At 35.0% G+C, this 25,982-nt stretch overlaps 1 protein-coding gene across 1 annotated transcript in view; it reads left to right on the top strand.

Moving 5' to 3' along the window:
* Positions 1 to 127: 127 nt before the first annotated feature.
* The window catches only part of LOC123866189 (protein O-mannosyl-transferase Tmtc3), a 236,318-nt gene continuing 210,463 nt past the window's right edge, over positions 128 to 25,982 (top strand). The window contains exon 1 of the mRNA XM_045907590.1: positions 128 to 772. Within this exon, the coding sequence (XP_045763546.1) occupies positions 470 to 772 (303 nt within the window). The 5' untranslated portion in view covers positions 128 to 469. The remainder of the gene's footprint in view (positions 773 to 25,982) is intronic.

Below are 25,982 nucleotides of genomic sequence, written 5' to 3'. Positions count from 1 at the left end.
CTATATTGAATGAATGGTAATATTTATTTTGCCGCCAGCGAAGATCACCGGAACGCATGCGTGGTTTCCGAACGACCCGCAGTAAAACGACTGGTCACGTGACTCGACGCGGCATTCGTTCGTCTCACTTCGGCAGTCGTCGGCGAATCTGCCTCGCGGACGGGTGTGTCCGTGTTCAATAAATCAAAATACCACAAATGTGTCAAATTAAACGATTCCGTTAAAAAAAAGTGACATGTGCGCCGGGAGTGTTGTAAACACGGGTTGTAATATCGGCTTTTTGTAGAATATTAGTATTTACTTCGTACGAATCGCGTATTTACTTAAAATTTTGTGTAGCCTATAGTTTCGTTCGTGATTGTGGTTCGCTGACATTCCAGGTCGGGTTCGCCGTAAATGGTATTTGCTTACAAGATCTGGGATTTGTATAGTGTTGTGTTTTGATACATTCAGGATGATTTGATTCACGATGGACCGAGTGAGTGGCGTGTGTCGGTTTGGCGGAGTGGTGTCAGCTGTGAGGACTAGAACTGGTCGGAGTCGGAGGAGAGTGGCCGGGCCTACTCAGGCCGCCGAAGAGTTGCCTGAGGCCCCGCGGAGAGGCCTCGGGGCTGTCCTTGTCCTCGCTTGCATAGTCGTTTACCACAACTGCCTTTACTGTGGCTTCGTGTTTGATGATATCAGTGCCATAAAAGAGAACAGAGATCTGAGACCGCAGACTCCCATCTCGAATATCTTCCTCAACGACTTTTGGGGAACTCCAATACACAAGGTGAGATGCGCGGCTAAGTGCTATAAAACTTAATGACTTCAGAAGTTGGATGCCCCTGTTAGAAGAAACTCTGTGCGTGCTTCATAATTAGTCTAATGTGGTGAAGTTTTGTTTCTGTAGTTTATCTACTCAGAAATCTTAACAGCACTTAAAGAAATTGTGTGAAAAGTAATATGATTGTAAATATTTTGTGAATTTTTTAACCCAGTTTTGGCACTAGAAGATTGAAATCAAAATTGTCAAGTGCTATTTGGTTCCAATGAATCTTATATCAGCTTGTATGATCTAACTAAAACAAATTAAAAACTTCTTTCATTTACTAAAGTTGTCTGAAGCAGGTATTTAACCACTTATCTATCTATCCAGAAAAAATAAATATTTAATGAATCTACAAACTGAAACCAATATTGAGAGCGGTAATGAAACAATAATTACAAAGGTCTGACTTTTCCATCAACCAAAATCTGATAAATTCCTGTGAAAAGACACACCATTAACTTGCTATTAAAGCAAAAAGAAGAAAGTTTCAAGTACAATCTTCGCACCAAAAAATGTACCTACTAATTTTGTAATAATACAACAAACTTTACTTATAAACAAACAAACAACATCTCAGTTTCAAACACAAAACAGTTGCATGATCCAAATCCCTGTTATCAACCATCGCTAATCCGGCAATTATGCAATGCCAGCCCCTGCGTTAAAAAGGGCGTAATTTATTATACCACATGCCACGTGCGGCTCTAGCAATCAAATTAACTATGAATAGTGTTTTGTAAAGAAACGTGTGAAAGAATACCTATCACAAGAGTGAAATTAAAAGAAGAATAAGAAAGAAGAATTAAATCGTTTACAGAACAACCTTTTACTGCGATCTTATAAAGAAGTAAAAGATAACATTATAATATAGTTATTGCTACATGCCAAATTAAAAGGTGATTCGCTATGAAATTAAATCGTGACTGTAGTCGACATCAAACTGTACAGTTATTGTAGTAAGAAAAGGTGTCAAAATACAGGTTATCAGTTTATTTCAGGGAGAACCAGGGCACAGTAGAAAGATTGGTTCAACGCTACGAAAACAATTTGAAGTTTTAACAGTATTTGAATAACAAAAAATCTTGGCCAGTCACCCAATTCATCAAAATCAGGAAGATAGATAAAATTATTCCGTTTTAGTCAAGATCGATGAAAAGTGACTTGGCAAAATATAACTTCCAAACAATTCCAATTTTCCTATCAATCTTTGGAAATCTTCAAACCTAATGCCTAATGAAAGGGGTAAAGACTTCGAATTGGAGCAAGTTTTGTAAGAGTTCTATCGTTTACATTCCGAACATTAACATTTAAATGAAGTAGGAATCGCTTTTGTTTGAGATTTCTCTATAGCGTTAGTAAATAGGCTGATTTGTAATTATTTTATATTTGAAAGGATCAGTAAACAACTCTCTTAGTTAATTGCTATGGATGTAGGAATAGGAATATTTGCATTACGATAACAGTAACTAGAGAGAACTTATTAATATCATTAAAAACATTATAAGTTCGTTCTTACTCACATTTGGTTTTATTTATCACTCAGACAGCACGAGGTTGAGCGGTTGTTAAATAATTCAGCCCTACATTTTTTTTACAATTCAGCGCAGTTTTATAAATTAAGCGTTTTCAGAATTGAGCAAGCCCTAACGCCGCCCTTCCTTCAAAAGGTTCATATAAGATTTATCTCTATATAATAGGTAAAAATCCAGGAATCCAGGTTCATTTATAGTACCCTTATATTCTAGACTTTGTTAATAAGCTCTTACTGCTTGATTTACTATTTTATTAAATTCAAAATATCCACATATTGTTCTTCAGGGGCTCATAGCTATTTCCTATAAGCCCTTTAAACTTGCCTAGGCCAATATTTCATCTAAATAGGTACTTTTTCTAACAAAATTACACAAATTAAATATTTTCCTATTTTTATACAACTCGCACTTTTTGAAACCGGCCAACACACTTTTATCCCATTTTTTTTCTTATGTTTTTTATCTAAAACTCAATTAATCATATAAATTGGAAGGTCATATTGTGATACTTTGCCTTACCCTTGTCATTTGTAAAAAAAGCTGCTTGCGTTACATCTTTTGCAATTTATCACCGAACTCTGCTTGCAAATCACCGTAGATTAATTTGGTCTTGGTTTATTTCATTAAAAGTGGGCGTTTTCACTTTATATTTAGTGAAATAGAAGCCTACGAACTTGTAATTATAGCAATTTATTAAACCTATGATTGGTGATACGTTTTCGTACCGAACGATCTCTATTGTCGGTAAGTGGCTAGCTGTTGGCCTTCTAGTATGACAAAACTTTAGCGAAAATATACTTTTCCACCTATTTTAAAATAGTTTTTTTAAATAAACTCATTTGGGAGTCTGGATCTCTCACTCAAAAGGTTTATTCGAGGTTCGTGCTCAATTTTAGAGGTACACATTTCGTATTTGATCAAAAAGTCTGGGGACGTTAGCATCGGCTCACCGATGGCATCAATCAACGTCAAGTAAATAATAAGTTTTATGTTGCACTCTTGTCGAACGACTGTCCTCTGTCTCGTTTGTAAACTGTGGTTGACACGAGGATCACATTACTTGTATGCTTTGTGAATTTCGATGTCACTCTAGTGTGTAGAAACATTATTCTCTTCTATCAATAAAATACATTCGAGCTTTTCTAAGTTATAGATATATCAATGACGACGATATTGATGCTTACAATATTACTAGATGATCCCCACGACTTTGTCCGCGTGGATAATATGTGATAACCATGGATTTTTATGGGATAAAAAGTAGCAGTGTTAATTCAAAGTTAATCTATCTCCATTCCACAGTCAAATCCGCCCAATAGTTTTTTCGTGAAAGACTAACACACACACACACGCTTTCGCCTTTATATTATAGTGTTATTTTATGTTTTAGTGTGATGTAATGTCCCTATAGAGATACAGAATTCATCATCACCATCATCAATAAAGACTGGACATCCACTGCTGCATATAGGCCTTTCCCAAAGAGCGCCACCATACCTACAACAGCACTTCACTTTACAGAACTAAGGGTCGAAAACTAATGCTATCTTTTTCACTAAGTTCTCTTGAAGAAAAGGATAACATGGATTATAGATATGTCTGTTTAGTTTGATCTTAGAGATTTATGTACAATCCAATTAAGTAGGTAGGTACCAACTTATTTTATCAAACCCTTAAAAGTATTAGCTATTACTTAGGTACTTAGTTATCAGAAAAATCTAGCAAATTTATTAGAGACTGTACATAGGCCTAATATAACCGCAAGCGGGTGTTAATCAAGATAAATTATTCACTAACCATGAAACCAATTTCATATAGCTCTTGCATAAAATATTAAGAACCGTGAGAGTGGATCACATGTATCAAGTAACTGTTTAGTGACGTTAATCATAAATGAAAGCTTGGAGTTTATGCGGGAGTTTTGTTATGCAGCTGTCTCAAGTCCTCTTACTATCTTTATTATGAGTAACTACTTTTATTTTGTCTCAGTATAAAATAATTCATGCTTGACCGTGATGGCAAGTGGTGATTTTGAAGACTAGAAGCATTTGCTAGATATTATTGTTATAAAGATCCTAACACCTTGTGGCTACGATTATAAATGGCGCTCTATTCTTGAATACAATACGAAAAAGTTGACACCTGATATAAAAAAGATTCTGACGAATTGAGAACCTTCCTTTTTCAAGTCGGTTAGTAAAATTTTTCTCATATTCCTACGTGTCATAACGAAAGTAGCAATTTTTATACTTATTTCAGAAAATTTTGCTTAAGTTTTAGCTATGTAGGTATAGCTAAGATTTCAGTATGAATACTATAAACATATTATGTACATAGATATGGTAGGTATGTAATATGTATGATACTGGTACCTCAGCAAATAAATTGGACAAAATGACGTACTCTCTCCCCTTCGTATAACCTCGCTCACCCTAATAGCATAGCATTGTTAAAAATATCGATTATGCTTTTAAGCAACATCTCAATCTGTGATCGGGGGACGTAAGAGGGATGTATACTTCCCCCTGATTTTTTGCAAACTCGGTTGAAAATTGATGTAGACGTATTTCCCCACCTCTCCCCGTCCGTCTGTTCGTTTAAATATCAAATCGAATCAAAATATACGATATTCAAATAGACGTTTACAAGATCTTTTGGATCTTCAAAGGTCTCCTCTCCGTTGGTGCCTAATGAATGATCGGAATAAATATATCGACGCTGGAAAGCGATCTTGTCGTATCTTGAACTTCACACCAACCAAAAAACATTTCCAAAAATTCCTAATTCTATTCTTAATCTATCAGGAGTACTTACAGAGTTTGTTGTTGGCACACATAATTACGTTGTATTACTCAAACAACTAAAAAGCTAACTAAGAAATAAATGTTAAACTTTTTACACATACTCGTACCTACCTGTAACGGGTTTAATATGGATTTAATTAACATAATAATTAATTAGCTTTAGGAATTTGTATGCATAATAAATAGAAGCAAAAACCGTTGATTGTCTGAATTGTTTAATTAATCAGCTTCATGTGGACGAGATTAATTAATGTTGTCACGAATTTAATTAAATGTTTTTAAAGTTGTTGTTAATTAAAATTTATTTATTATATTAGTGGCTTGGTCTTCTTGATCCCTGTTTAACTCTTTCAAATTAGCGCATCACCATTCGCTACGTTTTTGACGTTTACGAAAATAATAATTAAAATTGTGGAACTTCATTTTAATGAAATTGAATTGAATACAAATTTCACGAAATATTAAGACCTAACCTAAAAAATTGTTATTTAATAAATTATGAATAATCTAAATAAATATACAGAAGGTAACCATAATGTAATGGATCAAACAAAATGCTGACACAATTGACTACTGAAAATAATTAATTAAGTCTTTTGACGCTCCTCTTTCAAAGTTCTCACGTCGATAATGAGTTTCAAGTCAAAGCAAAGGCAACATCGGCTAAGCTAAGCTTTGCCTTTTCAGCATATTGTATAAGAGAACCACGCGAGACCCCTAAGATATACAAACAGAGTTTCAGCTAACAGCAAACTTTGTCTGGTAATTTACAGTGTGCATTTGTAACTATCCTTATCGTCACCAAGGATAAACAGAGATTTTCATAGTATCCAGGACAAGCGATATGAAGCATAAATCACTGTTACTAACCTAACGAGAGTTTCGCTCGCGTGCAGAAACGCTGGATTCTTAGGGTTCCTCAGTGCGTTTTTTTAATTCGATCAATAAGTTAGCCCTTGACCATTGGTACGTACTATTTATTATCTCTGCGTTGACTGCTATCTTACCCAGTGCTAATTTATGATGACGATATTGGAAGGTGAATGAGCGTTAACTTAATTTTTAACCCTCGACCCAAAAAGAGGAGTGTTATAAAGTTTGACGTGTGTATCTGTCTGTGGCATCGTAGCTCCTAAACTAATGAACCGATTTTAATTTAGTTTTTTTGTTTGAAAGGTGGCTTGGTCGAGAATTTTCTTAGCTATAATTCAAGAAAATCGGTTCAGCCGTTTGAAAGTTATCAGCTCTTTTCTAGTTACTGTAACCTTCACTTGTCGGGGATGTTATAAATTTTTAATTTAGACTTGTCTTGTATGAAAATTTAAAGAGTATTCTAATTTATAACCGGTACCAAGGACACACCTAGAGTTTAAAAGCATCTGGGACGAACAATCTGCAAGAGATAAATCAACGTCTCTCAAAGTTTTCGCGCCCTGGAATTTTGACTGAGGGCATGAACACTGGATTCCTTAATGTCTTTGTTCTGGAGTTCGATAAAGTTTCTATAATGCGAAAATAGCGCTTTATCGGTTTTGTTAAATGTTAGTAAATAATTATTATTATCACACTAATATTATAAAGGAGAAAGTTTGTATGTGTGTGTGTGTGTGTGTGTGTATGTTTGTTACTCCTTCACGCAAAAACTACTAGACGGATTGGGTTGAAATTTAGAATGGAGATAGATTATACCCTGGATTAGCACATAGGCTACTTTTTATCCCGGAAAATCAAAGATTTCCCACGGGAATTTTAAAAAACCTACATCCACGCGAACGAAGTCGCGGGTATAAGCTAGTTTAAGTAATATTACGTATAATACTGCGAACTACAATTTAGTGCCAATAAAATTTTTTAAATGCTTAGTAATGCTTAATGCAGTAGTAAATTTATATTCATAAACGGTGCCAAAGAGAAAATTGATATTTAAAGAAGTATCATTATATTTAATGCAGGATTTCTCTAATTGTTGCAACTTTCCAAAGAAATTGAAGGAAGAAACTAATAAGACTTCTTATTATATAAAGTACATATTAGTTAGATGAAGATTAATTAATGCTTGTAACATAGAAATCTCATTGATAGTAATAAAATCCAGCGACCTATTTATTCAGGATGATAAATCAAGCATTTACAGTTAACACGTTTCGCGAATAAGTGAAAATTTATGGACGTAATCACCATGAATGTTTCATCCGAGTTCAGTATGAACGCCATCCGAGCTGGATTTATGCTTGCCCAAACGACAGAAGTAATTAGGCTACAGGAATTAATTTCCAATACGTCAATATGACAAAAGTAAAAAGACGTGAACCTACAGTCGGTAAACTGCTGTATCTAGATTTATTTACAGCAAATTCCTCCTACACCAATGCAGGCAAATATTATTATAAGTGTAAATTAATTTATAACACCCCCGACAAGTGAAGGTTACAGTAACTGGAAAAGAACTGATAACTTTCAAACGGCTGAACCGATTTTCTTGGATTATTATAGCTAAGAACACTCTCGATCAAGCCACCTTTCAAACAAAAAAAAAGCTTTATTAAAATCGGTTCATTAGTTTAGGAGCTACGATGCCACAGACAGATACTCAGATACATACGTCTAACTTATAACACCCCTCTTTTTGGGTCTAACTAAAAATAAGCCTCAAAAAAGTAAGGAACAAGGAACACTTTCGATAGCAACACGTAATATTTTTACGTCAACACATTTCAATGGCCATACAAAATATTTTATGAAAGTAACCCTAGACATAGCAATATTGCACGACAATTTTATATTCAGATGTCATACACGTCGTTTTGAAAAGCTTCGGACCCATTAGCAAATGAATAGTAAAAATGTTCGTGACTCTGCCATTCAGGTTCGGTATTATAAAATACAAAATAAGCGAGGATAAAAAGATCTACGTCCAACAGCGTTATTTTTTGCTCTTTTTAACCCCCGACCCAAAAAGAGGGGTGTTATAAGTTTGACGTGTGTATCTGTGTATCTGTGTATCTGTGTGTCTGTGTATCTGTGTATCTGTGTATCTGTGTATCTGTCTGTGGCCTCGTAGCGCCTAAACGAATGAACCGATTTTAATTTAGTTTTTTTTGTTTGAAAGGTGGCTTGATCGAGAGTGTTCTTAGCTATAATCCAAAAAAAATGGTTCAGCCGTTTGGAAGTTATCAGCTCTTTTCTGGTTTTCTTATTACTTTTATCCCAGGACCACCAGAGGTTACGTATTTTCTGACACAGGAAATATGTACGATTGAGTAGTGTTAGTAAGTACTAAGAAAGCATGCCTAGCCTACGTGCTAGCTTGCTTAGACGGCCAATTTTCAGGTATCTGATAATCAAGGTACATAAAAACATTACTTACCTCACGTAAATTCGCCAAACTGATTTTTACGTATATTTTAGGCAATATCCTTAAAAATATGTCGCCAATACTCCCAGATACTTCCCGCGTTGGCCGTATTGCTTTGCAGACGCTTTAAAGCTCCCAAAATAAGTAATTACTTAACTGCACGTAAATTCTGATGCTCCATTTTTATATATGTCCACCAGACAACTATTTTAAAACCTTTTACAAGAAGACAGACCGATCCAGAGGGCCAATCATCCCCTAAATTCAATTTTAATGCCTCTGTGGGTTTGAGCGCGAGGGCATCATTATCTACGCGCATGAGACTGAGTAAGACATGTATTAGGATATATTGACTTCTCTCTCACTCTCTTATAGTTTACTTATGTCAATTAATTATTAATATTAAAAAAATCAGCTAAAAATTAAAAAAATTGGAGAATTTACGTGAGGTAAGTAATGTTTTTATGTACCTTGATTACCTGATACCTGAAAATTGGCCATCTAAGCAAGCTAGCAGGTCTGTAGGCATGCGTTCTTAGTACATAGTAACACTACTCAATCGTCCACATTTCGTTCGTCAGAAAATACGTGACGGCTGGTGGCCCTGGGATCTTTCACTATTGTAACAGAGGTTCATAATATTATGTCAATTGGCAAATGTCAAGTTGTCAAGATGGACGTTGCCTAGATACATAATTATTTATTTGAAAATAATGTTTCGGAAAACTCCGATACTTTGGATCGTAGGCGCGGAGTTTCTAATTTATAAAATATTATAATCACAGTTAAACGAGAAAACATCAATTCAATTATAATATCCAACAGTCAACCAAAGGCCACGAACAATCAACCCAAACCCAAACCATAGTCAAACTATTTTTAGGGTTCAGTAGGTATCTGTAGAAAAAAAAAGATGTTGTAGGTAGCCTCGACTGTTGTAGTCGCGTAGGTGTGCATGGCACCATTAAATATCGTAGGAGGCGATGACCCTCCGCGCGGCTGAGGTTCCCGCATCGTAGTCGCTTTGTCGCGCAGGTTTGGATGATGCATTAGGCGCACCTTCTTTTTATTTTATCTGCTTGAACTCAGCTTATTTACTTTGACAAAATACGTTTAAAATTCATCATCATTAGGATCAACCCATCGCCGGCTCACTACTGAGCACAAGTCTCCTCTCAGAATGGAAAGCTACCACACTGGCCAAGCACGTATTGGCACACCTCACGCACCTTTGAGGGAGCATTATGGCCAACTCTCAAGCATGCAGGTTTCCTGACGGTGTTTTCCTTCACCACTTCGTTGTCTGTCTTTGTGTCATCTTTCAAGAGAATCAAAACTTATAAATTGCGTACTTCCCGTTTACGTAGAATCGTGAAAGGCAGGTAGCAATATCTTATAGCCCAAGCACTCTACTCCTGTGGCCCAAGTAAAGAGAAAAATCCGACAACTGAATTGTCATTACATAAAAAAAAAAAACTTGTACGGAACTCTTCATGTGTGAGGCAGACTCGCACTTGACCGGTTTTTGAAAGTTATGTCAAATAAAAATTTGACATGCAATAACAAACAAAATGAAATACACGCCACTTTATTCCTTATTTCATCGGGTGAAAGTCGATTTCAATTTAATCGTAGGTATATCTTGAAAAGCGAACTATTATACGACTACGTAAAATGGGTACATTTTTAAAGCAACGACATGTTAGAAACAGATATTTCGTTTTGGTCGTGTTAAACTATGTGAGTCATTCAGATAATTCTTGATTTAGTGATGTTCGGTCAAAAATATTTCATGGAACGTATAATTAACATAACATTGATGTTACTTTTGAAGAGATATTAGCTGCCTTATTGGATTTATATTATTATAGAAATTGGGTTTTAGAATGGCACAAATAAACGGTAATTTATGAATAAAGTTTAAAAAGCGTGAAATAAAAATTAAATTAAAAATTTAAAAAACCCCCGACACATAAACCTCTAAAAAGTAAAAAAATAATAGGTAAATATGTATGGGCCCTTTAAGAATAGTATAAATAGTAAAGTTTTATCCAAGCGCTCGTTGCGTCGGGGGACCGCTAAAGACTATTCTTTCTACAACAGATGACTTTCATAGTTTATGATAGGTAGCGGTCCCCTGGCGCAACGAGCGCTTGGATAAAACTTTACTATTTATACTATTCTTAAAGGGCCCATACATATTTACCTATTATTTTTTTACTTTTTAGAGGTTTATGTGTCGGGGGTTTTTTAAATTTTTAATTTAATTTTTATATTCGTTATTCTTTATTTCTACCATTGAATTAGATAGTGCAATCGTCTTTTTATCACTATAAGTGGTTGTACTGTATCACATTCTTCTTATAATTAAAAAAAAAAAAGAATATTAGCCATTTTAATCATGACTAACATTCCCCTTTCCCCTCCAACTAAGCGTAAAGCTTGTGCTAGGAGTGGGTACGACAATAGTGCAACGGCTGGGGTTTGAACCGGCGACCTTTCGGAATTCAGTCCGCTCCTATAACCGTTGTGCTATTGAGGCTATAATTCTTATAATTTAGATCCCATTTATCGTGAATAATGTGAATTATTTGTTATTAAATATGTAATGTATGTATGATTAAGTATGTATATGTATGTAGCTGTTATGTTATGAATCACTTTATTCCTAATGCACGAATATATCATTGTTGGTAATTAGAAACGCGATAGCTCTGCATTGTAGCAATGAGCATATTTTCAGTGAAGAACGTAATTTGTACAAGTAGGTATGTACCTAGGTACTTATTATAATACATATGCCTTTTATTTTGACTGTCTATAAGGTCTGTAATTCTATACTTCTTGTCAAAATAAATCTATTTGAATAATTATAATTATCGCTGCATCTGCAAAATTATAGCTATACCTAGAAAAGCAACAAAAATTTCGCTGCATCTACAAAATTAAAGCTATACCTACCTATTAGAAAAGCAACAAACTGTTTTTATTAATTTGCATAGTTTATCATAAGAACGGCGTAGTTTGGTTTTATGCAAATCTAAGTAGGTATGTCTTTTCTTTCTGCAACTAAATATATAAAATAAAATATGAAAATAAACTATTTAGGAATAAGTATGTATTTAATTAAGTCTTTCCTTCTCACATTTGCTTTGAATTTTTTTCGACCACCTTAAGTTCATTTAATTTAATGAAAGCATCAGCATTCACTAATCAAAAATATTTAGTTCTCTAAATCATCTTAAAATGTCTACTTCATTTTAATCTCGCTTCTGTACATTCATAATGGCGTGAGGATGGGACAGTGAGTGTTTTGATAAGAGATTAACGCCATTTCGCACGTCGGCTTAGCCAGAGAAGGATTATGCGAGTATTTTATTCACTGCCCTATGAAAGAGATAATAACTATGCTAATCACCCAATTAGTAGCAAATTACGTAAGTATTGTACTGTATGTTTCCATAAAATAAATAAATTGAAATTAAATTGCAAGTAAAAAAATCTTTTCCATGGTTCGTACATGAAACAAACTGAATATGAATGTTTATAAATGAAACTAGTAAAAAATAGGAACATATTATATAAAATACTAGTGGTTATTTTGTCCAAAACTGTATAGAGTAAAAAAAGCTTAATACAAATAATAATAAAATAATAATCTTTACTGCATCGTCACTTACCACTACATAGGTTAGACCGCAGTCAAGGCACGTCAAGGGTTAATTTGTAGTTGAATAAAAAAATCTGATATTTACTGATTATATTATGGACACTACAAAATATGAAATGATGATGAACTTGGAAGAAATAGTTGTTGACCAGAATAAATTAAGTACCTTCTTAATTCCTTGTTATCTTACCCTTACTTTTTTATCAACATAAGTTAAAGTTTTCGTACATACTTATATGGTTTATTTAATTAAAAAATCTCATATCATTTTTCTTTCTTGATCCCTCAACTTGCGTAGAGACCCAATTAATCATACAAATTGGAAGGTCATGTGATATTCACGCCTTACCCTTGTCACGTGGAAAGAGCTGCCTACGTCGTTATCTATCAGACATATTGCTAAAAGCGATGTCAACGTGAAATTCTGTTCGCAAATCACCCTGGTAAACTGACGCTCACATTTTCAGCCTTTTTGTGTGTCTAGTTTATTTAAAAATCCAAATTTTCATTTACAACAGCCTGCCGAACGCATTCATCAATGTCAACTAACCATGTACCGTTTTGCATACTCTTTTTCGTGAACCAGTGACCATTTAATCTATATATTACTAGTTGATGCCCGCGACTTCGTCCGTGCAGATTTAGATTTTTAGAATCCCGTGGGAACTCTTTGACTTTCCGTGATAAAGAGTAGACTATGCCACTCTCCAGCTTTTTAACTGTATCCATACAAGAATCACGCCGATCTGTTGCTATTGCGACGTTATTGAAAGACAAACCAACAAACAAACACATTTTCGCATTTATAATATGGATAGTGAGGTAATTATATTCAAATAAGCAATTTTATGTAAAGTTCTAAGATTCATCTAGCATCTTCTGTTACATTTTAAGATTTGCTAGTGTAAAAAGTCTCAACTTATATCAAGTGAACTAAAATTGGAATTAAAATCCCACTGGACGGTGAATTTTTCTTCAGTGAACTTCTATTTTTACGAAACTCTGAAGCCAGTTTGAAGTTAAAAGCTTTCGTTCATTAAGCTAAATTTTTCCACCAAAGCAATTATTAACCTTAAAAAAGTAAACGGTAGTTGTACGATGCAAAGTTGAAAAGAAAGTCAGATTATGGCCAAAAATAACGGACCAAAAAGGTACATTATCATCCAAAACAGAACGCCCATTTATTAAAATATTAATTAACCTTGCGTTTATCTCCAATAAGGCTCGGAAACCCCGGTGAAAATTTGGAAGCTTTCAGCTAAATATAGGTGTAGTTACGTAAATTTCCTACTCATTTTAGAGTAGGCAATGTTTCAAGACTTCCAGACAAGTTCTTTAGTAATGAATCAACAATGAGGCGAAAATGGTTCAGTGTTTTCTGCTCTAAGTGTTTTTACAAAATGGTTGGAGAGTGATTCGCAGACATGCTTTTAGAATTTCATTGTAAGTTGGCTCCTCTCTATCTAAAATAGCTCAATAATATACCTATATAAATAACCTCAATAGCTCAACCGGTAAAGGAGTGGACTGAAAACCGAAAGGTCGACGGTTCAAACCCCGCCCGTTGCACTATTGTCGTACCTACTCCTAGCACAAGCCTGACGCTTAGTTGGAGAGGAAAGGGGAATATATTAGTCATTTAACATGGCTAATATTCTTTAAAAAAAAAATAGCTCAATATTTTTATATGTCCGAAACCATCTTAACGTCATATTTAAAATGCAGGAACGATGTATAATAATCAACTACATATATTCTAACTCATTTATATAGATTCAGTTTTAAAATGAGATCGATCACCTTTTTTTTGTACGGAGATCCCATTGAGATTGAATAGATTCAGTAGACGTTCAACGAAATGATAATTTATTTTAATACTAATAAATGATAAGAGTAGTCAGATTGTAAGATAGAATGATAAAGTAATAAATGAGTTACAAATATTAATGGAGTTGTTTGAGCTTTTGGCCGAAGCCAACAGTTCAGACTTGAAGACCAAAAAAACAATTTTATTTATTTTTCCTTCAGTTATAGGACCTACTATACTAGTTCATCTTTGTTTAAAACATTCACACTAGACAATACATTGAATCGAGGCGTATGATTTCGAGCGGCGTTGTTTAATACGGATGAAACCGCGGGCGGGTGTCAATCGATAATAAATTATTCACAAACCATGAAACACATTTCATATCGCTTGTGCATGTAATATCAAGAACCGACAGAGCGGATCGCGCGTATCGAGTATTTTGTCAAGTGATTATTTTGCGCTGAAGCCTGCAATTTATGTGAGAGCTGTGTCATGTTACCGCGGTTGGTCCATTGTTGTTCATAAAAAGTTCATCGACAGCCTATATTCAGTCTATGAACTTTTATTTTGCTTGATATTTAAAGTTTAACAACTAAATGCTGCCCCGGATTTGAGTCTATTTAAATGCTTAATACTTAAAAATGATTAACATTTTAAAGCCAAAAAATTTTTTTTAACCCTTATTCTTATTACAAAAATGGGACTAGGCTGGACACTGTGATACGCATGTCCAAAAAATTATAGGTAAATTCCGCAATAAGCTGGGTGCCAGAAAAAAAAAACAAAAAGACGTCGAGGCAGAACAAGGCGTTGTTACATTTATGAAAGATTGCCCTAGCCATCAATAGACCGCGATAAATGGAAGATTGAAAGGTAGGCCTTTGCAATGCACTGGGAAACAACAAATTTGAAATAATAAAATAATTTATTATTATCCTTACACATCAATATTGTAATCTCCATACAATGATCTCAATTTTCGATTCGAGTTTGGATCTAGATCTAACTTGATCAAATAAATACCTAGTTCCAGTAAATAAGTACCTAGTTATTTAGTTACCAAGGAAGGTACCTATTCATCTATACATTTAATAAAATTGTAGAAAAGTGGTGTCTGTACAATGGAAATATATAAAAAAAAGTAGCAGGGGTTGTTATTATATCGATGCCGAACCCGAAATTGTAATTAATTTTTTTTTTGTCTGTTTGTCTGTGTGTTTGTGCACGCTAATATCAGAAACGGCTTATTCGATTTAGATACGGTTTTCACTAATACTATATTGTAGTAAGCTTCACTTAACATTTAGTGTTTATTTCATGTCAATCGGTTTATAAATAAAAAAGTTATGTCAATTTAAAGAATCACGGCGAACATTTTTAACGTACATGCTGCCCGAAAAGTCACTATTCCACGTGAACGAAGTCGCGGGCACAGCTAGTTTGAAAATAAATGCAGCAAACATTTTTGTTTTAAATACTAATTAATTACCTAGTTAATGTGTTTGTCTATTTCAGTTTTTAGTATTTATATACTACTTACAATTTACATCTGTAAATTAATGTTGGTTTCTGACGGCTGTACTTCATTATGTCTACGCCCTCAATCACCAGTCAATAATTACAGTTAGATTCCTATGACCTTTTCAGTTTAATATACGATGAGTAAATAAAGCATGAGAGTTTGGGTGGTCGCGTGACTGGACTACACGTGAAGCCATATTTCAACGACCTTTTCAAGAAATTCATTTGTACGTGAGTTATTTATGGCCTAGCGTGGTTTCTGTTACGTGCCACTACGGAGCAGTTAAACTTGTTTATTAACATAATGAAATAATACTAGCTTTTGAACTACCCTCTGTGCAGGCGAAAACAGTAATTCCTTTGTTTAATTCATAACTTTCATGCATGCTTCGAGCTTACGTTTTGGTTTTAATAATGTAGTTACGACTTCTGTATTCTGAGGTTGTAACTGGAACATAATTATACATATAATATAATTATACAACTAATTCTGGTTTATTTTTAGAGAATGTTCGGTAGTCCGATGGTCAATTAGTCTAACTATGTATTTTTTGAATAATTATGTGCGTAGTAATAAATAGATATCGGTTTTTAAAAAAAACGTTTTCACTGTTACTCGCATGGTTTTCGCTGTCGAAATTCCACTGATCCCTACGAAGTGATTTGCCTCCTCGTTTCTAATTCAAACTGCTAGAATATGTAATTCCCTTCCGCGATCAGTTTTCCCCTCCACTTTTAATATACCTTCATTCCTCTAAAACTACTAATCTTTCAGGATGAACTGCTTTATTTTCAAAGTTTGCACGTCGCCACATTAATCCAAGACCGAAGACTCGTACGGGAAACGCGTATCAGCAAACTGGGTCCGGTAATTTGCAGCGTGCATTTGTATCCTTATCGCGACCGGTGGCTGGGACGAACCGGGACTTCGGAGGCGACCGGGACAAACAAACGGAGACATAAATCAATGTCACAGCGAGTTTATCGCGCCTTCGCGTTTCGCCCGCGGACGTGAATGCTGGATCCCCTAATGCGTTTGTTCTGGGGATGGAAAAAGTTTGTTGTACGCGGATAGCGCTATCGCGGATACGGAAGCTCCATTCACTATTTTGAACTGTGATACTCTGTGCCTCGACCAACTTCGTGAGTTACCTATAGTGCAGGTATTAAAGCTTTATGACGACGGAGCTTAATATTGGGTATTAAAATATATTTTTGCTTGGAAACACTTTGTCTTGTTAACTTTGCTTGCAGGATTGTATCAGTCTGTCAAAATGGTATTTTATGTCCTGAAATGTAAGTAGTTCCATTTAGGACATGGTCCTGATTCTCTACGAAATTCAATTCATCGTCTTTCTCTTTACAGGGTCTTGTGAGTTATATAACATGGCATCTCAATATTTGTTACAAGAACTGTCTATGAATTAAACATGAGGATAATATAGAGCCATGATTAGCAAATACTTGTATAGTAAGATTAAATTTTACTATACAAGTATTTTTTTAATTTATAGACTAGCGATTGGCTAAAATCAGACCTGCTGGCAAGTGATGATACAGCCTATAAGTTAGAGGACGCTTGCCTATAAGATGCCTATTCACTCTTGACTTGAAAGTGCCGATCTATATTAAAAGTGACTACCATAATCCATAAAACATTAGGGACCTGTTATTGCAGCAAAATAAACCAAACATTCTTCCATATTACTTTCGCATGTCAATGGATTTTTTTACTTAAATCCACTATTAAGCAATATTATGTTTCTATTACCTTCTTTAGGCCTTTCGTTGACCACGCAAGCTGTAACGACAGTTATTATAGGCACGAAGCTGGTCAAACCTTTTCGCTTAGTTATTGAGGCAATTACGGTTTTATCTTGTTCTTAATCGTGCAATTAAAGATATTTTAGGATTATCGAATGTTACTCCCGCATTTCTGAGAAAGTTAAGCTAAGGGCAAGCGTAGTTTGGACACGCAAATGTTTGGTATTACAATACAGATCGAGTTTTGATATTAGTTTCCAAGATTATAAATCGATGATGCCAAAGTTAAGAACCTTGAAAGCTTTAATATAACTGATACATGGCAAAAGTTGAAAACTAAAACCCGACTGCGATCGTATTAATACACGCTGAAATATTAGGTATACTAAAATTGTTTTTCTGTCTGTGTGTGTTTTGTATGATTATTCTAATATCACTCTATTATTCTGTGACTATTCTAGACAAAAATGAAAACAGAGAGTCAGAGGTACCTACTTTGCTGTTTCTTAAAAATAATATCTAGTTATTTACTTAATCAATACAAAATGGCAGAGAAATAAATCTCTCTCGGCACAGAGCTACTCGTAAAGCTTAGGACAAGATACAGGCTTTCGAGGCGTGTTGCGGCTTTTTGGAAATCCCTTAATTCTACCACTAGGGAGTATAAAATCCATTCCTCACGCGCATCAAGACGCGTAACGTATTTTCCTCTAAAACTTCTCCTTTAGTGAATCTATTACATAGAGAATGACGTAGATACTTACCGCAGTCATAGGTACCTCTACCTACCTTGTGGAATATCAGTAGGTGGGTATACTTACCTATTAATTAGGTAGATTATACGGGAATAATTAGAGCCAGTTTAATCAGGCGGTTAAGTTATGATACAGTTATCGATAAACTTTGATCGTCAATAGAAACAAAATGGTTTGCGCGAGTCAAGGTTCGTTAATTTTGGACCATATCTTTAACTTTAATTATGGAATTAAGGATACTGACTTGTACTACCCACTTTGCTTTTTATTGGCGGTCAAAGTTTGACGTTAACGTAATGTAATTTTAGCATGCATGATGCAACTTGCCCTTAAAATTTGTATTTCATTTCCACCCATTAGACTTACAAAATCGTTTTTAAATTTTTCACATCTGAAAAACAAAAAAACATAGTCTCAAAAAGTTGATTTTTATTTTAGGTGCACGTAGGCGTTAATTTTACTAATTTTTTTAAAGATCTTTTCTTAGAGATTCGACAAATGGTCTATTAGAGATTCGACAAATGGTCTACACATAACAATATCCTAATCGTTTTTGATTGTCTAGGTTAGGGAATTGATTCTCTATCACTTACTGTCTCAAGAGGTACACAGCAAATTCCGTCTAATGCTCACAATCTATTAGCATGAACTTAATATCAATTACGTCCCGATCCTATCCGAGCAACTGTTTATCTTGGATCCTAATTCCGCTCTAAGATGGTTATTAAGAGCATCCGAGACAGTTTATTAGAATTTCAACAGTCTCTTTGTACTGTTCAATCGTTAATATTCTAAAATACCGTGGTATTCTGCGCTAAATCAACACAATTCTTCATCAATCCATATTTAATTTTGACACACAAACCAAGTTGTCAACTTTGGTTTCAATTTCAATCTGTGGCTGTAATAGCATTAAAAGCCGATTCACACCAAGCATGTACACGTGACACGTGACAATCCGTAGACATAACTGCACGCATTACGTCTACGCAAACGTTCACGCTACCCAAGTGGTATACCATATCTCATACACTTTCATACTTACGCACTGGTACGGACATATACAACGCAATGGTACGCGCTACATCTACGCTTACGCGACGCATACGCGGCCTGTGTGGCCGGCGCTAAGTGCGACTATATATTATTTAGGTACTATTAATTAATACCCATACAATTTGTTTCCAGAAAATAAGTAACATCTGGCAGTCTTAGTATCTTGGACCATTATGAGATTCGTCAGAACGACTTGCCAAACATTCCCAATGCCTTTTGGTGCAAACTCACGATAGCGAAATATCGTAGGGTGCACGCTACTATTTATTACCGACGTAAGAGTACCCACATACACAGATTTACGTAACACAAGAGTCGCCGTAATTGTTGTCTGCTCGAATTTATTATCCACAGCATTTGTCACTCTTACAAGGAGGCAGGAGGCGGACTTGCTTGGCAGCGCGCCCCGGCCATGCTGCGCTATATTGAGTGCCAACAACTGCAACATTTACCCTGTTATGCTCAGTTTATTGCAGACGATTTTATGGTGCCGAAGCGTATCTCAAGAATGCTTATTTTGTATAGCTTCTGCTTGTGTAGTAAACGCAGTATACCATGGGGAGGGGCATGTAACAATTCAACTTCTACTAGATACAAGTTGAAACTATGTAACATACCCCATCAAATATGTTACACATAGCCCTGAGTATATGTACATATCATTATTGTACTTATTTTGATAAAATTGTACAATAAAAGATCATTTTCGACTTAAACACTTTAGTATCTATATTTTATGAAGAGTCACTTTAAAGTTTAACTTAATGTTAAACTAAACGTATGTAGTTTGTAGATATAATGTACCTAGATTGTAGGTACAACCCGTATATATTTGAGTGGGAGCTTCGTAATTAGCAAATTAGTTTAAACAGTACAAAATTGGATATTAGGCAAGGTAAATAACTATATTATGTCTTCAATACACGTTAATTAACGCCACCCCAGCTTCTCTTAATTGAGTCTTTAAACATATTTTAGAATAGATAAAAGCAATATTTAATGGATTCTATTTATTAATAATTGTAAAGCTTCGTTGCTTTAATGTCTGCGGTTTGTTAATTGATTAAAAAAATAAAAATCAGAGCATCAGTAAAAGATTTATTATCGTTTTATTCTTCGTTTGTAAAATGCTAACTGGGTTAGAAAATCATATACCTAGATACTTGTTTAAGAGATGTATTAGTAGTGCTTGCTATTATTTAATGAGAAACAAGTTAGCCCTTGATTGAAATCTCACCTGGTGGTAAGTGATGATGCAGTCACTCCAATCTAAAATGGAAGCGGGCTAACCTGGAAGGGGTGTGGCAGTTATTATTAAACCCATACCCCTTTGGTTTCTACACAGCATCGTACCGGAACGCTATATCGCTTGGCGGCATGGTTTTGCCAGTACGGTGGTAACTAGCTACGACCGAAGCCTCCCACCGAACCAGACCAGTAGAAATTATGAAATTCCAAACCCCTGCCGGGAATCGAACCCGGGACCTATCACACTATCACACTAATCACACTAATATTATAAAGGCGAAAGTTTGTATGTGTGTGTGTGTGTGTATGTTTGTTACTCTTTCACGCAAAAACTACTGGACGGATTTGGCTGAAATTTAGAATAGAGATAGATTATACCCTGGATTATGTAGCACATAGGCTACTTTTTATCCCGGAAAATCAAAGAGTTCCCACGGGAATTTTAAAAAACCTACATCCACGCGAACGAAGTCGCGGGTATCAGCTAGTCACTAATATGATCATTGCGCCAGGGAGATCGTCAAAACTACACTACACAAACCCCTTAACTTTTTTATTAGTAGGTATACTATAACAACTTTTACACCCCCGCTACTGCTGCAGTTTTCACGCACAACGCTGCCTCCCGTATTATATTGCTTGAAATTCAGATACTAGTCAGAATATACGTTAACTAGTCAGAATTTGCCATCCAACCGTGAAATCCTATTTACCCCGTCCGGCGTAAATCGTCCTGAGGTAAATAAAGTCCACGGCAACAATAAAACCTGCGCTGGCTTAAACAATAACAAGCGGACGAGAGCTAACATTGCACCGGCCTGATTGGATGTTGAAACTTTTAAATGCTTCAACATTCCCAACGTAATAGGCTAAGAGCTGGGTTTTTACTCGACTGCCCAAAATAAGCCCAAAACTGGTCTAGCGCGAGTCGGACTCGCACACCAACGGTTCCGTATTATCGTACAAAATATATTTTACACAATTTTTTTTTTTATTTGCATGGCGGCTATTTTGAAATCATCTAAGTTTTTTTATTTTGTCTTATAGAGGCAATAGAAAATATACACTCTGTGAAAATTTAAACTCTCTCTACCTGTAGAGAGTTTAAATTTTAAAATACCTACCGTATTACCTACATAAAATAAACCCCCTAAAACGGACGGACAGCAGAGCCTCAATAGGGTCCCGTTAGCATCCTTCGGTTACGGAACCCTGAAAAGAAATGTAATGTTTCAGGGGTCGTGCGTATGTAGGGTATATATAGTGCGCGACAGTTTGAGATGGCAATTGGGATATGAGGCGGGGGGGCGCCCTGCACACCCGCACAGCCCCCTGCCGGAAATCGAACCAGAGACCTGACAGGTACACAGTAAGACCACAGCGATCACCACTGTGCAAGATGGTCGCCCCAAAAATACAGATCTAAACATTTATAACATAAGGTTTATTTAATAAGCCATATGTAATGTATATACTAAATCCCCTTATTTGATTCATTTCAATGTTTGCAGTAGGTACATGAGTCAGAAATTCAGCTTAAACCAATTATCTGTTAGCTGGGTATATAAAGTTAATCCATAACCTACTAAGGTATTCCATTGGCTTCAATTAATTGATGTTACGGGTATACCGTTGATAATAAGCAGGAATATTCTTGAGTTACCACAACGTTGCTTTTTCGGATAATATTATGTCCTAGTTTAGTTTTTAAGGGTTTTGGATAAAATTACAAAGACTTGACTAATGCAAGCGACGTGAGTTTTGTTTTTAGACAAAATTACAAAATATTAAGTTTCAACCTCAGCAATTTGAGCTATACGACGATAATAGTATTGAAAGTATAAGAGTTTTTAGACTAACAATAATATAGGTGCATACTCGTAAGAGAAGATCAATCGGTATTAGAGTTTTTTAACGTTAAAAATATAGTGATTGATATTCTTTATAGATATATAAGTATGTAATACAGTATGACGACTTAATCCACGTTTTGGTCGGGGTATGCGCGACTAGTTCTGGGGTCCTTATATTCAATGGACCTCTGCTCGCGACGTGGCGCCTAGGAGACTGGTACTTACTCGCGAGGGCCGGAATACGCAAGCCACGTTAACTGGTAAAGTACGTGTCAGATAAGAACACGCATAAGTTCTAGTTCTATAGCTATGCTAGTTGCTAAAAACTTTGACGGACTTACTCTACAATTAGAATACTGTTGATTTAGTCCGCAAGTAATTTATTAAAAAGATTCCCTGCGCGTAAAAAAATATTCAAATTAACTCTGAGTTAGGTAGACGTAACTGTGTTTTTTATTAATCACTTTATCCTTTATCTTCATTGTCGAAGGACTTCTTTTACTTGTTTAAAATATTCTGTGTTAGGGAAATTGTAAAGAGCCTTCGCAGCTTTGTTATTCAATTGGATTTTCTTTGTTTCAGGTACAAATGAGCTGGATATTTCTTCTCCACGCACTTTCTTTGCTACCCTTCACTTATTTACGTTATCCGATAACGTAAATAAATACCTAAGTGAAACTTCACTAGGGTTACCAGATGGAAATATAAAAAGGAAGAGCAAGTAGATACTTGTACTACTTTGGAAAATAGGAAAACTATAAAAAAAGGAGGGCATATCTATACTTCTTTTCGAATATTGTAAATGTACAAATATGTATGTACATTATGTATTGTTGCGAAATAAATAATAACTTAATAATTTTGTTATAAATATTCGTAATTTCACTTTCAATCAAAACTATTAGTTTTTAACCGATTCAAAGGGAGGAGGTTCTAAATTGGCTTGTTTTATTCCTTCACACGCACACTATGATCAAGCTATTTAATCATTCTAAATTCTAATAAAAAAATATCGATGCGTTTATAATCATAGTCGATTCACCTATAGTAGCGGATTAATTAATCGATTATAAGAGTGATCGCTTCGGTACATCATTATATAATCCAATTAACTGAATACTAATAGGAATATTCGACGTAGGTAAGCCAGTATTACTATTGATGGCCTAAATGTGATTAGGATAAACGGATAATGCTGCAAATAGATTCAAAATTAATTTGAAATCATGTGTCAACGGACTACTTATTTTGAACTTGTCTATCGCTTTTGCTGCAGGTATAACTAATTAGTAGTCTAGGTATGTAGTTTACCTCTTTAAAAAAGCCATGAAAACCGTTTTCAAATCTAATAACAAGTCATTGACAATCTTACGCACGTACTTATACTGAATTTATAAAAATCAGTCAAGTGTTAGTTGAACTCCCATACGAAGGGTTCCGTACTAAGAAAAAACCATTTTAATTGTTTTTCTATAATTTTCATTGTCGCTTTTTCATTGCGGGTTCATAATAGCAGCAACAGAAATACAATTCTGTGAAAAATAGTAGAAAGTAACTCTCTAATTATATAATATGTTTGTTAACTCTTGTTATTTCTCTAGTATTATATGGTTCTCGAGATGCAGCCCACTGACAGACAGACGGACAAACAGTTTAGGCTTAGTAATAAAGCCTTCGGGTTGGGAATCCTAAAAATGGTCTCTATGTAACATAAAACGCTAAGCAACAAAATAAATCAAGAATATTTTGCGCGAGAAAAGTAATTATGAAAAAAAAATCATAACTGACTTATAAAAAAACTTCCTTCTATTCACAAATTTTCTCGAGGGACGCAAAAACGTTTCGGGCGCTCTTGGATCTAGTTATATCAAAATATTTTCCTGAAATTCTGAGTAACTTCGGTCGGGCATTGTGTAAAACTCTGTCTCAATGGAACGCGCAAGTTTCATACTTTTGAGGAGTTAGTACCTGTTAGAGTAAGTAAGAATTTACGAACTAAGTAATGGTTTACAAGAAAAGAAAAGAGTCCTTGACCACGCTTGTTTGGAAATGAACCTACGAAAGTAATCTATCCGACCTAGGGCCTTACTACCACCGCTTTAAGTATAAATGTTTTAATATTGTCTTTATTCACACAAGGTTTATATGAAAAATGTCAAAACAATATTAAAATATTACTACTTTAGGCAATGATAGTAGGGCCCCTGATCTGAACCTAAAACTCTAAAGTCTTTCAAATAGGGATAGTTCTATCAAACCGGGCTCACTTGGTCACGTGACCAGAAATATATATTTATCAATCTACCACGAATCATCTAGGTAGCAAGTCTAGTTTGTCATAACCAGGCAACACTTCAGCCTTAAGGCTTCAGCCATACGAGCGTAATTTTTTGAGTTGTGACTTCTGAGTCACTAAGTATAATGAGTCGCATAATTTACGCTGCATTTCGTTTCAACACAAAAGTTCTGTTTGTGCCACACGGCGATTTAAAATGAGTTGTCTTACGAGTTGAGATTACACGACTCATTTTACGTGACTCACAATTCAAAAAAATTACCATTTGGCTGAAGCCTTATTCAACATGGCATCAAAATTTCCCACCTACTCTTAGTCCTAAGGCAATGAAAATTCAGAAAAGACCGTAAAAATAAAACCTGTACGTTATAAAACTATTTATTTGGATTACCCAAACAGTTTTATTGCGTGGTTTTTATTCTAATACTTTATTTGAATGCCACTGTATGTTGTTGAATAAAATAAATGCCTAAACGTAAATTCCCCTAACAAATACTAGGTATAGTTAACAGTGCACATAAAAAACAGTTAAAAAAGGTACAACTACAAAGCGTATCGTCAAAGCTTTCGTTTATTTTGGGTAACATGACCGAAACAAAACAAGGCCATTTTTGAAGGCGTGATCACATATACATAGGTACGCAGTACGCACGTTTCGCTTTAGCTCGTTTTCAAACGATGCCACAAAAAACGCATTCACAAATCGAAAAATGAATAAAATCAATTTCGACAGCACCGCGGCTATCAAATATCCAATTTTTCGTCCATTTGCAATTTTAAATAGCATGCCATGCGATGCAATATCAGTTAACAATAAAGCGTTATACCCAGTTACCCGAAAATACAAGCTTTTGTTAAATATATTGATTTTGCGAATGATTAAATTACGTGATTATTTAAAGTGGAATAGTGCCACTTAGTTTTGTCAATGTTGAATTAAATTTTATACTTTCATCTCTGTGGTTTTACGCATTGTGATCAAATCAATAGATAAATTTTAGAGTTTAGGCCATGGAGGTAACATTATATTTCAGCCATATTTGCTGTATATTAGGATAGTTGCGTATGTTCGATATTGTTCTATAACGCAATAGCAAATAGTGTCACTAAAACAAACCTTTCTCAAACGGGTTAGTAAATCCCTACTTAATACCTGTCGTAAATGGAAAAGTGTGTTTGTTTGTTGGTTTGTCCTTCAATCACGCAGCGACAAATTAACAGATCCTTACAATGGTTCATATGGACATACATACACATTTAAAGACCTGAAGAGAAAATTGATACTTTTTATCTCGCAAAATCAAAGTCCCCACGGTAATAATTTAAAAAATTAAAATTCATGCTAATACAGTATTAGCATGATTAGCATAATGTCGGGGCTACCAACTAGTCATTTTAGATACTGTATATTCTCAACATATCATAGTCTACTCAATGTAGGTAATTACCTTACCACGTGGTATATATCGATTATATCAATCGAATGTTTTAACCTTACCATAGATAT

This window comes from Maniola jurtina, chromosome 6 (assembly GCF_905333055.1).
Source record: "Maniola jurtina chromosome 6, ilManJurt1.1, whole genome shotgun sequence".
NCBI lineage: Eukaryota > Metazoa > Arthropoda > Insecta > Lepidoptera > Nymphalidae > Maniola > Maniola jurtina.
This window is presented reverse-complemented; position numbering and strand designations above follow the sequence as displayed.